Source organism: Onychomys torridus, chromosome 1 (genome assembly GCF_903995425.1).
Source record: "Onychomys torridus chromosome 1, mOncTor1.1, whole genome shotgun sequence".
NCBI lineage: Eukaryota > Metazoa > Chordata > Mammalia > Rodentia > Cricetidae > Onychomys > Onychomys torridus.
Window position 1 is genome coordinate 117397665 of NC_050443.1, and position 14629 is coordinate 117412293.

At 46.4% G+C, this 14629-nt stretch overlaps 1 protein-coding gene across 1 annotated transcript in view; it reads right to left on the bottom strand.

The window, feature by feature from the left end:
* Cfap46 (cilia and flagella associated protein 46) overlaps positions 1-14629 on the bottom strand; it is an 89612-nt gene that overhangs the window by 13044 nt on the left and 61939 nt on the right. Inside the window, 9 exon segments of the mRNA XM_036177633.1 lie at positions 356-477; positions 988-1082; positions 1507-1583; positions 2084-2181; positions 4667-4837; positions 5227-5406; positions 5487-5627; positions 7155-7343; positions 8105-8293. Of these exon segments, the coding sequence (XP_036033526.1) occupies positions 356-477; positions 988-1082; positions 1507-1583; positions 2084-2181; positions 4667-4837; positions 5227-5406; positions 5487-5627; positions 7155-7343; positions 8105-8293 (1262 nt within the window).

Sequence of the window (14629 nt, forward strand, 5' to 3'; positions counted from 1 at the left end):
AAACACACAAAATAGCCAGGCTCTGTTTGTCGTTAGTAGGAACAGGACACTCAGAGACCAGTTTCCACATGGAGGGAGATCACAGAAACCAGGTCTGGCTTTCTACCCATCACAACTGGCTACCCAGCTCACATCGGTACTTATGCTGTCCAGATCCGGGGTTGGAGCTGGCCTTCAGCTACACCCAGCCGATCTTTCCTGTAGACTCCGGGAAGATTCTGGTTTCTGTGGGACTTGTAGCCCATGCACAACAGTCTCTAGCTCCTTCTGCTTCAGCTGGAGACAACTGCCTATCACCTGGTGTCAGGAAGCTGGCTGCCCCTGGGAACTTTCAGAGGACATGATCTGCTGATACCTGGCTTCTGGGAAGATGAACAGTGGGGCGATGGGCTTCATATACTCTTCCATGTGCTCCAGGATGCTGTTGAGCCTCTGCATGTACAGGTCTTGCTCCTCATCATGCAAGGTGTCCGATTTCTGTCCCAACCCAAACCACAGCCTATTGTCCAGGAGTGTCTAGACATGACTTCCACCCAAATCAAGACTTCCCACCAAATTGAGAAGACTCCCAGGGAAAGAACTGAGCTCCAATCCTTCCAGATAGAGCATTAGCATGCTCTAGTCCTTCCCAGCACAATATGCCCAGTGGTTTTCTGGAGGCCATTCTGACATCTCAGCCCTGTCCATGTCTTCTGCTGACACTATGGAGTATCCTACTGGTAGGGATAGGCCAGGACAGCTAACCCTATGCTCTGTAGAGAAGGGGTAACCGGATACCTTTGCTGGGACTAGACTCAACTCAAGGACTCAGGAGAGCTCCCCACCTTTCCCAGGGCTTCACCTCATCCTCTTGAGATCTGGGCCCAGAACCTGGCCCAGCTCAATCTTGGAGCCCTGGCTTTCCCTGAGATAGACTGCAGTATGCAACATGACTTGGAGCCTTAGGCCTGAAGTGCTTGGGTTCAGGGTCATATTTTAGCTGTGTACCTGGACCTGTGTCTGCTTCCGGAACCAATGGATCCTGGTCAATAGGTCTGAGAAGGCAGTTGGACTCACAGTCACCCGCATTACCTTGCAGTGACCTGTAGAGACACAGCCGTGGCCTTTACAGGGCTCAGAGCAGAGTTACTAGGAGTATGTGAATAGGTGGAGATGTAAGAGTCCTTGTGGGCATATTCAACTTTGATGTCTCAGAGGTGAGGCATGTGATGGGAAGGTCTTCACACGGAGTTCCCCATTCCTCTCTGGGCAGCACAAGGGCTGGTACCCAGAAAGTTCAGGCAGAGGCAAAACACAGTGGTGACTGACAGGGGAGCTCTTGGGAGGCATGGATCCTCTAGATCCTTTAGAAACATGATAATTCCATTTTCTCTTCTGTCCTGGGCTCAGCCTCCCCTCACCCCTGCATCTGGAAGTGAGAGGTTCTGCTGTGTGGTAGGGATTTCTCACACCCACTGCAACCCATCTAGAGTCAATGAGAGGAACCCTGCTTATACTCAAGCTTACCGCCCACTGGTACCATTTTCCCCTTGGGTGCAGGCATGGACTTTGGTCTCTCAAAGGCAGCACCATACAGATAGGACCTGCGGGTAGAGTGAAGGTCACAAGCCCAATCTCAGAGGAGGTAAATCAGCACATGGGTCTCAGGAAACTACTGAGACTATCTGCAGCTGGCATCCAACAGGTACCTTTCCTTCTTTAATTTGCTAGGCGGAGGCCCACGAATCAGTCTATATAACCCAAGTAAAACTTGAAATTACAAAAGACCCAGCAGTGCAGGCCTACACAGACCTAACAGAAAGACCCTGTGTGGGCACAGATCACAGAGTGGTGCCTCCATCCCTTTATAGTCCCCATCGTCATGAAAATTCATCCTGGCCTTTTCCAGACTTCCCATGTCTCCGAATTGAACTAGTGCCCATACCTGTCAGTGGGCTAGCTGAGTCTGTCTAGCGTGTTTTCTAGATGGCCCAGTCTGCCTCAGGATAGGAGCTGAGGTGTGGTAGGCTTGCTATGCCCATGCCTTCTTGCTGGGCTTCTCAACAGGGCAGAGATCTACAAGGATGGGAGGGAGAGACCTCACCTGTCTCTTGAGTGCTGAAGAAAGAGGATCCGGAACATGGGTGGAATCTCATTCAAGAAGTTGAAATGCTGCTCTGTGACACAGAGGCTCTGCCATGCCTGTGTGTGGCAGGGGGAGAAATCACTCAGGACACAGGGCCACTGCTTTCCCTGAGGTTGTTTGTACTATGGGATGCATTACTACCACAAGAGGGCAGCAGAGGCATGAGACATTCACTGGCTCCTCTAAAATAACCAACTGCCCATTTGCTGAGGCAGTTTTCAGAAACCTTAAACAGCATCTCTTCAATAAGGTCTTTACTGCTGGGTGGTAGTGGTGTACACCTTTAATCCCAGCAGAGGGATTATGGGTATGCAGAGGCAGGGGAATCTTTGCAAGTTCGAGGCCAGCCTGGTCTGCAGAGCTAGTTTCAGGACAGCCAGAGCTACACAAAGAAGCCCTGTCTTGAAAAACAAAACAAAACAAAAATAAAGTTCTTACTGCTTCTTGAAGCCTAGCTGAGGGCCTCTGCTTAGTGCTGAGTTTTCAGGCTGTTGACCTAGGTAGGGGTCAGTGTACTCCAGGACCTCAATTCTGCTTCCTGTGAGTATTGTACACAGATAATCTGAATAATCCTAGACACTGCACACTTTAGGGTCTCCACCGCCCATGGCAGGCAGCCAGCATGGGCCCTGGGGAGTATCCTGGGATCTCCTGTATGAGCTGCTAATGCTCATGGCTTCAAGACAGAGCTTTGAGTTTGCAAAACCACAATTATTTCTTGGAAAACTTTTGTCAAAGATTAAGCAACAGGGAGCCACGTAAACCCTACATGAAGCACCTGGTGGATTTTTCACAGTGGCTGTACCCACACAGCAGGTGAAGAGAAAGGCAGAGTTGTTACCCTAGCTTCTCCATAAGGGACAGTGGGAAGACTTCTATTGCTGGTGATTTGCTTTTCTGCCTGGCTATTGACCACCTCAGGAACGCGTCTAGCTTTGCCGTGCAGGTTCATGGGGCAGCAAGCCCTCCTTGCTGCAGGGTGTTCTGTTGTGTGAGTACCCACTTGCAGTGCTTTGAGTAAGAATGGCCCCACAGGCTTACACATTTGAATGCTTGGTCCCAGTAGGTAGCATTAGGAAATGTGGCCTTGTTGGAGGAGGTCGTGTCACTGGGTGTGGGCTTTGAGGTTTTGAAAGTACCCAACATTCCCAGTGAGCGCCCAGCTACTGTTCTATCATGTCTGCTTGCCACCATGTTCCTGCCGTGGCGGTCACAGAGTCTCACCCTCTGGAACCGTGATCCTCAAATGCAATGCTTTCTTTTATGAGTTGCTTTGGTCATGGTGCTATTGTCACGGCAATAGAAAGTAACTAAGACAGGCTGCTGGTGTCCAGGGCCTGACTGGTTTTCGTTACACGGACACACTTGGGCAGAATATGAGGGATGTCACTCGTGGAGTGGCACCTCTGGCTGTCAGCTGGGACAGGGCCTCCAGGTTGTTTGTGTAGAGCTGGCTTGCATGACACTTGCTGTGTGGATGACGGAGAGAGTGTGCCTACCATTCCCTTCAAGAACTATAGTTTGGCCTGCTGCTCCTTTTGTATCTGTTGAGGGTATGTGTGTCACTGGGTAGACAGAGACTTCTTGCTAAGCTGTCCCCTGTGTCATTATGAGGTATCCTTCCATCTCTAGTAACACAGTGTACCATGTCTGCTCATCTGACCTTTGACTTTTAACCTCTCTGTCCTTATGTAAAGTGCTTCCTCTAAGCAGTTGCACTGGGAGTCTGTGGTCCTTTTTTTATCTAGTCTCATTCTTAGTCTCTGGCATAGTGTCATTCAACATGCACTTACTGTCATTACCAATATATTGGATGTGTGGCTACTGCTGTACTGCTTTTTACATACAGAACCAGCCGTTTTTATAGTCCACTTGCTTTCTTTTGAATTGATTTCTGCTCTTTACTGTTATTTTGATACATATTGTTTTAGTGGCTCTGTTTAAGGACTATGGCTGTCACCATGGACTTGTGAATCACACCACTTCTCTGGTGGCCACAGGACCTTGGAATCTTAAATTTTCCTCCTCCTGCTCCTTGCACTTCCTTTAGCACCATGATTTGACTCAAGCCAAACAGGATGGATGTAGGGTTCTGGCCTCACCTCGGCACTAGTTTTGGGTGCTATGAGATGACTTGAGATGAGGTAACAAGCCACGAGTCATGTGGCAACACATAGATGAATGAAATGGGTTAATTTAAGTTATAAGAGCTAATTAGAAACAAGCCTAAGCTATCAGCTGAACTTTCATAATTACTAATAAGTCTCTGTGCCATTATTTGTGAGCTGGTGATCCTGATGAAGTCTGACTACACCTTGGCTCTCCAGGGCAAGCGAGGGGAAGGAACTACACTTCTCTTAGCTTTCTTGTCCTTGTTACCCACAGCACATGGGGCTCAGAGAGGTTGAGTGGTCTCCAGACCCACACAGCTAAAAGGGTTAAGGCATGCATCACTTGGAAGCTGTTCTCTTAGTGGTTAATGAGTGGCCCTAGGGGCCTACAGACCACAGGAGCAGGTATGAAGGCTCCATTGCCCATTACCCTGGAAGTGGTGGCCAGCCTCTGCTCCACACTGGCAAACAGGCTGGTGGAAGTCATGTCCTGCTGCCTTAGTCGCTGGTGGAGCTGCAGCAGGGCTGCCAGCTGGGAGCTGCTGGTATTGTCTGTGGCGGTGAGCAAAACATTCCGCATCATCTCTGAGGTTGAACAGCTCTGAAACAGAGCAGAGAAGGGTGGTATATGCAGTGTGAAAGGGCAGGGGTGACCGAGCCTTGAGTGGGCCATCTGGGAGTCTGTATGGGTCACCTTCTGTGAGACCTCTGTCCACCATGTAAGTGGACTATGCCACCATGGAGACTTGGGGTACAGGGTGAGCACAGCCTGTGTTCACTGAGCTACAAGAACAGGTACTTGGCTGGCTTCCATAACTTGAGGACTAGCACGACCTAAGGCTCAGAGAATGAGGGTGTGGGGGAGGGTCTCTTCTTTCAGTCACAGGGCTACCCTGGTCCTGTCTAATAGAGGGCAGTGTGGCTGCCTGGGACTTACAGACAAGGTGACAGACGAGGGCCCTTTTGGAGATGGGCAGAGGAGGTCCATACCTGAGACAGTGACAGGAACTGGCATGTGGTTGTGGGATCCAGGATGCCAATACACTCCACCATCTCTAAGCTGGCAGTGGCTGCGATGTCCAGAAGGTTGATGCTCAGGGCAGCCTGCAAACACTGCAGCAGTACCTCTGATGTCTGAGCCAGGAACCTCTGGGCCAGCACCGCCCTCTTCTGCAGACAGTGCAAAGTTCAAGCCAAGGTGGGCTCTTCAGGCAGAGGCCACCAGAAGACAGACAGGGAGTGCTGCATACCTTCAGACCCTCTCCCTTCCGGTTTTGTTCCTTGGGGGCTTCCTTCATGGTTGTCGAGTCCCTGGAAGAGGTCTCCACACTCTTGTCCTCTGTATCAGTCTCCAGCTCCAGCGATCTCAGGCTGTTCTGCTTAGTGCCTACCTACAGTGTACACCATGTGGTGAGAGGTGGGGTGTGGATGTCTGCTTGGTTGGCAGGGGAAACACAGGGGCCAGAGAAGGGGAAGATGGTAGGGATCAGTAGGCCCTGGAAGTCATCAGGGGCCATGGGTTTGTGGGGTCAAAGGTGTTATCAATTTGGAGGGAAAGGGAGAGGTAATCTCTCAATGGCCCACACACAAAGTGGAAGAAGAGCCAGGACCTGGCCCAGCTGGCAGCTGTGGGCACCACCTCTCATAATTTGCCCAAGTTGTATCAATGCTGCCCAAACCCACCAGGCCCTGGCCACCAGCAGCCTTAACAGAGATCATCAGTGAGATCAGGCTAGCAATCAGGAGTGCCCGTGGCAGTACAGCAGCCTCAAAATGAGTCAAGCTGCTTAGAGCCATCAAGCCCATCAAGGAAGGAACCACAGTGGCATTTGGGAAACAAACTCAGAGAATGAAAGTTCTACACATCAAATTTAGGAGGCTTCCTGGAAACGCTTTTAGAGGAAAGGTCCCACCTGGAAAACAAGGAGGAGGACTGGAAGAAGGAAGGTGGGCTTTAGTATCAGGAGACTGGTCAGTGACAACAAGCCATACCTACAGAGGAGGAAGAGGAACAAACACACAGAGGTGGCGGGAACTCCAGGGTCTGGGAGGAAGCAGCTGTGTCTCCTGGAGCCTTCTGAACTCCACACAGCGGTCAAGGCGTGTTTAGAGATGGTGTTCCTCACTGTCTTACAGATGAAGACCCTAACTCAGGACAGACAGGCGTGGGGCTTGTACTTCTGCATCTCCAGCCCCTGACTTTGTGACCTGGGCAGGAGCTGGAAACATAGGCTCACCCAGCCTGGGTCTTATTGGTCTCATGCTGCCTACACAGTGAAGACTCAAGACAAACAACCCCGGGGTACTAAGCCAAGAGCTTCAGAGATAGCTGGCTGGGAGCTTCTCTGTGTGTTGAGTCCTGGGGCATGGCTTGCTACACTGGGTTGTGAGGGCTCCTACAGGAACTTGGCTGCTAAGCATTCTGTCTTGTCCATTGAGGCTGGTGCCATCTTGGGGTAGAGAAGTGCCTCTGTGCAGGCTCTTAGGAAGGGGACCAGGGACAGGCAGGCTTGCAAGAGCTGTTACCAGGGTTCTGAATTGGGCAGGTGCTTCTGTCAGAGAACCCAGCCCTAAAAGAGAGTGGGTCCTGGGAAGAGCAGAGGAACAGGTAACATCTGCCCTTCTTAGAGATTCTCAGGCTCTGTGGTATATAGAGGGCCATAGAGGCAGACAACATCCATCCTGGTGCATCTTAGCATGGAGGTCAACACCCAGGGCATAGGTTTACCTCAGGGAATGCATGAGCTTTCTGAAGCTCCTAGGGGCCTGTACACAACCAGATACAAGCCACTAAGACAGAGAGATGCCAGGGCCAGACCCTTCCTAGTTGAGTTGGTGGAACACCTCTTACATCCCAATTCTACAGCTGATGTGGAGCAATCAGGGACTAGACTTCAGTGGGAAGAAGGGACACCTACCAAGAGGTCTTCCTCCCAGCAGAAGGAAGGGTACACAGGGTCGGTCTGCACAGAAAGCAGATGGAGGGCCTTCCCAGCCAGGACCAGAAGCTGAGCACGGATGTCCATGCAGCCCACAGACAGCGGCTGCAGACTCTCCAGCTGCGCCAGCACTGTGTGAGGCAGGGTCCGCTTCAGCATGAACCATTGCTTCAGGAAGACAAGAAGGTGCCGTCACCACCAATGGCTGTCATGTGACCTCCATCTAGCCACCCAGAGATCTCAGACAGCTGCCTTCTAGGACTGCCTAGCAGGGAACATCTGGGCACTTGATGTCTTTGCTCTGTGCAGTCCTGTGTGGTAGCATTTGGGGGCGGGGGTGGTCTTTAGGACTTAGATATTGGAAACACCATAAAAGACAACTATTAATATAAAGCAGAACTCATTATAGATAGAGGTTAACTGTAGGATTCATTTATGTTAATCCTAAATTAACCTGACTCATTTCATGGCATTTAAGAGAATGAGAAAGTGCTGGAGCTATAGCTGAGTTGATGGAATGCTTGCCTAGCATGTGCAGGGCCCTGGGTATCTACTGCTAGGATTGCCTAGATAGAAAGGAAGAAAGGAAGGGACAGAGGGAGGGAGGGAAAGGTAGTGGAAGAAGGGTTTTCTTCCAAATAGGTATTCACTTATTCAGTTTGTTCTGTTTGCAGGGCTGGGAGGGAACAGGGCGGGGTGCTAGCCCCAAGGCCTGGGAATGAAAACTGTAGGCCTACATAGGAAACCCCTTCCAATAATCTCTTGGTTATTAGTTAAGTCCTCTTGGTGATCAGACAATGCCTCGCTGCACACCAAGGCGTGTAGTCAACAGCTGCTACCATGGCAGGGGGTGGGGTGGGTAGAGACTGGGGTCCCTTAGATTGGCAGGCCCCCGGGGGAGAACATGAGCTAAGGCTGCCTGTTGTCACCAAGTCGATAGACGAGTAGTCGCTGATGTTCAGAAGGAAGTCTGCAAGCAGCCTCTCGAAGGAGCCCTGCTCTAGCTGCAACTCCAAGGCCTCCTTGCAGATTAGCTGCTGCATGTCCAGGCATGTTTCTGCCAGGCGGAGTTTGAGGCGGGCCAGCCTTCTCATCAGAGGGGAGTTGATGTTCTGTAACTGAGACATTTGGGGGGTGGGTCGAGCGGGGCACTCCTCCCCGGGAGACCAATCATTGGTAAGCACTCTGACACATCATAGATAGCACACATTTGAAGTATAAACCCAAGTGTAAAATGCATATATTTTGACATGGCGATTGATGCTAAACTATCACCAACCCAAGAAAGGGAACATGGTCTTCACACTCTGGATTTCTCTGTGTGTTTTCTTGAGCCTGTGTTGACATCAGGCTGTTTCTTGCTCTAAGTTACTCCATATTGTATAAGCAGTGGTTTTTCAGGCTGGGCCTTTGCCCTGAGAGACTCCATTTCACAAGCAGCCTTGAGGGTGGAGGATGATTTGTAACACAGATTGCTAAATGGTCTTATTAATAAAAAACCTGGAGCCAGATATTGAGGTGAAAGCTGAAAGATCAGAGGGATAGAACAAGCCAGCCACAAGTTTTTACCGCTGGGAAATCCTTAGCCCAAGAGAGAGCTGCTTCCTGTACACTCACGCCTATATACCTTTCTGTGCCCTGCCATCTTACTTTCTCTCTCTGGTCAGCTACATCACTTCCTCTTTCCGACCAGCTCTATCACTTCCTGTCTGTCTGTACAGACCTCCAGACCTCTAAGGTTAACTAGTCCTGGGACTAAAGTCATGCACCACCATGCCTGGCTCTGTTCCCAGTGTGGCCTTGAACTCACAAAAATCCGGATGAATTTCTGCCTCCTGAATGCTGGGATTAAAGGCATGTGCTACCATTGCCTGACCTCTATATTTAATATAGTAGCTGGCTTTTTCCTTTGATCCCCAGGCAAGCTTTGTTAGAGCACAAATAAAATATCAGCACAATAATTGAACTCCTGGCTGGACCACAAACACTACCATCTATCTGGCACCACCCATGCAGCATGGACTGATAAATGGAATATTCCTGGGAGAAAGAAGCCACTCTATAGTTACTGAGGTGAATGGAAACTGTAGGAGTATATGGGTGTATTAAAATCATATTAGGGAAACTAGGCCCAAGAACTTAACAGGACATGAAAACAGGGAAAGAACATGACTCCCTCACCTGCCCCACATAAAGCAATGGACACCTAACTCTGTGATGGCATGGCCCCAAGCCATTATATCACCTGATGCCTGGTGTGTGTTCATCAGGGACTCACAGGCAGAGAGTCTCCAACTGTCCTTAGGGATTCCGCTCTGCTTGGTTACCCAGCTGTCTCTGATTGTCTACATGTTTGCCCATTCAGACCTAAACCTACTCTGACCTGGTTCTGCCCTGACACCTCTACAGTTGACTAGGTTTTTGCTCTCAAACCTGACTCTTCCTCAGCTCAGTCTCAATGGCAACAGCTTCTTCTTTTCTGGATTCCTTTTCAATTCAGACCTCCCTTGAATTTTACTCAGTCCACCTCAGAAACCTCTTGAACCCTTTGGTAGCCTCGCTAACTTGTATTCATTCTGTAACCCACACATATGCATATATAGATGTATTTACTGTGTGCTGTGTGATATGAGAGTTGATATTTGTTGATATTTAAGATTGGAAAATGAGGAAGTGCATTTGCCTCAGCCAGATTATTAAAGTATCTGGCAAATTGCTGCCATTAACACTCCTAAACCTTGTGAATTTATTTTTATTCAATACATCCTCATGCTGCAAAAAGACACAAATGTGTTTGTCTCTGTTTCTGGCATAGCATGCTCAAGACAGCCTTCCCCTCTTCCAAGTGACAGCTATTCTGTGGTGCAAAATATCAGCTTTATAGAAATGGCATCATATAGTATGTGAGCGTTTTGTCCGCTTTGCCTTAGTATGGTTATTTTGAGACTCATTCATATGCCACAGGGATGATGTTCATCTTTTCACATGCTTGTTTTCAATACATTTTTGGAAATGTCTCTTCAAATAATTTGCTCATTTTTACTATTTTACCCTTAAAATTTGAGAGTTCCTTATGCATCACTGATATGTTACTGCTATCGAGGAATAAAATTTGCAAATGTTTTCTCCAAGTCTGTGTTGTTTTCACTGTTCTCTTGAACAGTATATTTTATTGTTTGTTTGTTTTAAAGACAGGGTTTCTCTGCATAATAGTTCTGGCTGTCCTGGAACTCTCTCTGTCCACGAGGCTGGCCTCGAACTCACAGAGATCCACCTACCTCTGTCTCCCAAGTGCTGGGATTAAAGGCATGTGCCACCACACCTAGCAATAGTGTATTTTAAAGAGAAGGCCAATTTATCAATTTTTCCTTTTATTGGATCACATGTTAGGTACCTTTCTTTGCTAACCATGTCATCACCAACGGACTTTGCTGTGGGTTCTAGGCTTTTGGTTCAAGTTTCTGACCCATTTGAGGGTATTTCCCACCTCAGTCTGAGGCGTGAGTGGAAGTCCAGGTTTTTGAACGTGCATTTCCTTTTGTTCTAGCCTCATCTAAAGACTGTCTTTGTCCATGGAGTTAGAGACTCTATGTGTGTCTAGATTTCTCATGTTAGTCCCATTGGTCTGCTTGTTCATGTTCCCACTGAACACACACTGTCTCAATTGCTGTCGCTCTGTAATAGGATTTAAAGTCAGGTACCAGTGGCTTCTAATCTTATTCTTTTCTGAAATTGTCTTGACTATTTTAGACCTTCCATATTTTAAAATCACATTGTCAATATATATTAAAGACTATCTGTAGGAATCTTAGTTATGGTTAAGGAAGAATTGATATCTTAACACCATTGAGTCATCTGATGAAGGAACATGATTTTGGCTGTCATTTATTCAAGTCATCTTTAACTGTTCTCGGCAATGTGTTATTATTCTCAGAGTACAGGCATTTCACATTTTGGAGGTCAAACTTCATTTTTAAGTAGTCATAAATGATACTGCTTTAATTTTTAACATACAATTAATTGTTCTTTGTATAGAAATATATTGTATATACTATATAACCCTGAAACCCTTAAACTTGATCATTAACTTTAATTTAGCCTACTTGTAGTTTTTAATTTTGGCGTATTTTCTATACAAATCTGTTACCTGTGAAAAGGTATTTTACTTACATGTTCCTTCTATCAATCTGGATGGTTTTAGTTTCTTTTCTAGACATATTGCATTGGCTAGAACCTCCACAACCATGCTGAATAAATGTGATATCATTGTCCTAGTCCTTAGCTGCAGAAGAATCAGTTGTCTTTCACCAGTGAGTGTGGTGTGATGTTAGCCATGTTAGCCACGTTAGCCATGTATGTTAGCCATGTTAGCCATGTATGTTAGCCATGTTAGCCATGTATGTTAGCCATGTATGTTAGCCATGTTAGCCATGTATGTTAGCCATGTTAGCCATGTTCAGAGCAGTGGCTCTGTGGTTGCTGCTGTTGTTTTGGGGGGTTTGGGTTTTTTTGGGGGGGATCTGTTTGTAATGTCTTTAACTCTTGAACCTTTTTTTAAAAATTGAAACAGAGTCTCTCTATGTAGCCCTGGCTGTCTTGGAGCTCACTCTACAGACCAGGCTGGCCTGGAACTCTCAGAGCTCCTTCTGCCTCTGCCTCCTGAATTCTGGGATTAAAGGTGCATTCCACTACACCCTCCCGTATCTTATTTTGGAGTTAGACTAGTCTCATAAAAAACTTCCCATAGATTTTTCTTCCTTTCAACTTTATAAAATAATCTGCTCAGAAGTGATATCTTAAAAAATTATTTGATGGAGTCAGCAGCAGATCTGCGTGGGCTTTACATTTGCTTTGTGATAAGGTTTTCAATTACAGACTCAATTCCCCTCATTCATAGAGTTACGATAGATTTATTTCTTTTTGAGTGGGTATTGCAAGTGTGGGTCTATTTCACCTCAACTGTAAAGTTCCCATGTCTCCTCACTATCCTTTGACTATAGGCAGCCAGGGCTAGGTCACTCATTTCTGTTATTTTGTAGTGGGTAGCCATCCCAGCATTGGCCTGGAAGTTCCAACCCCCATTGAGGCTTTGGTAATGGTCATGCCCACAAGGCAGGGCTGAGGGAGGAAGCAGAAGACCCAGGATCTCTTGGTTCTGGGACCCTGGCCGCTGGAGGTAGACCGGGCAGAGTTCTCCAGAGAACACCGCCGGACTGCTCCGTACCTTTGCCAGACCCTACAACCTATCCCTTCATTTGTAAGTTACCCCACAAAATAAACCTCCCTTTTAACTACATGGAGTGGCCTTAATAGTTTCACCAATAGTATTTGGCACTTAAATCTTTTATAGACTGTCTGATCAGTGTGACTCAGTTTACCAACTGGTCTATACCAAAGAACCAGCTTTGACTTTAGTGACCTTCTCCTTTTTTTTTTTTTTTTTGTTTGATTTTTGTTTTTTTGAGACAGGGTTTCTCTGTGTAACTACCTTGGCTGTTCTGGGACTCACTTTGTAGACCAGGTTGGCCTCGAACTCACAGAGATCTGTCTGCTTCTGCCTCCCAAGTGCTAAGAACAAAGGTGTGTACCACCACCACTGACACCACCACCCAGCTGTGACCTTCTCCTTTAAAAAGCTGCAGTGAGCTTGAACCTCAGCTCAGAGACTACCATCAGATATCTTGATGTCTTGAAAATCCTTGTTTCATTGATTTGTTTGATTTGGGAGTTGTTTTGAATGAAAGGGTGGATCTCTTTCATTGAATGTTTTACTCCATCTTTAATTCCTATTCTACTACTTGTATTGGATTCAGTTTGCTCTTTATTTTTAAGGTAAAGGCTGAGCTCATTGACTTCTGGCCCATCACCCTTATGTTACTGTTATTACCCAGGTGTTTAGTGCTCCACATTCCCCCTAAGTACTACACTGACGACATCTTAAACTCCTTGGTGTCCTCTCCTCCCTCCATTTCAAAACATTTTATCTTTGGCTTCTTCTGTGGCCTAGAGTTGTTAGATGTATTCTACTTATATTCCAAACATTTGGGGTTTTCCATGAACACAATGTTTTGTTTTGTTTTGTTTTTTTAATTTGAGGTAGAAGCAATATAACAGAATCAACAAATTTGGAGATATGACTCAATGGTTAAGAGCACTTGCTGCTCTTGCAGAGGACCCAGGTTTGATTTTCATCACCCATGTGGCAGCGCACAACCATCTGTAACTCCAGTTCCAAGGGATCTGATACCCTCTTTGGATCTATATGGGCATCAGGCATGCATGGAGAGCACACATATACTCACAGGCAAAACACTAAAGTAAATCTAAAACTTATATTATACAGTTCAGTAGCACACAATGATTCCACAGTGTTGTATAATCATTGCTAGTTCAATTCCCAAACATTGCCCTCATTCTACAAGGAAACCCAAATGCTGGTAGTCACTCCTTATTCCTGTCCTTGCTCCCCAGAAGCCACTAGTCCATTTTCTGTGTCTATGAATTTTCTACTCTACTTCCTGTTTTTTTAAAGATTTATTCATTATGTATGCAATGTTCTGTCTGCATGTATGTCTACATGTCAGAGGAGTGTGTCAGATCTCATTTTAGATGGTTGTGAGCTGCCATGTGGTTGCTGGGAATTGAATTCAGAACCTCTGGAAGAGCAGTCAGCATTATTAACCTCTTCCTGGTTTTGATGTTCAATTTAATTCCATACAATCTTCTGTATAATTCAAATTTAATGAGATTCATCTTATGGTTCAGAGTATAGCCTATGTAGAAAGACAGTCCATATTTGTGTGAGAGTGTATCCCACTATTGTTGAGTAAAATGTTTTAAAAAAATGTCTATTGGGTCATGTTGGTTGACAATATTTTCATCTTTTCATTCTTTTCTGATTTCATGTTTACTTGTTCTACTAATAATTGAAGAGGAGGATACTGAAATTTTTGGCTCTAATAGATTTAGCAATTTTTTTTTAAAGATCAATGTGCTTCTTATATATTTTAAAACTCTCTTATGGCCATCATGTTTAGGTTAACTTTCTTCTTGGTTAGTTTACACTATGAGATAAATATTCTCATTCCTGGTAATGTTCCAGCTGTCTTTTGATCAGTGTTAGTCTGGCGTATTCCTCCTGACATTTTACTTTTTTTCTATTTGTCTTTGTCTTTGTGTTCATAATGGCTTTCTTGTAGGCACCACATAGTTGGGTTCACTTACTTACTTACTGCTAAATTCTGAGGTCAGGCCCCCTGTGCTCTCTGCCCACTGTCTTGAGGTCTTGGAACCTCTCTCACCCCATTCCCATGACCCCCTAATCAGCACCGGTACATTTCCTGCAATCCTTCCAGGTGGTTCTTTCTCAGCCTTGGGCACTTCATCCTGGGTGATCATTCTTTAGAGAGATATTTCGGGATATCCCCCTAGACATCTGTGAGCAGTGCTCTTCT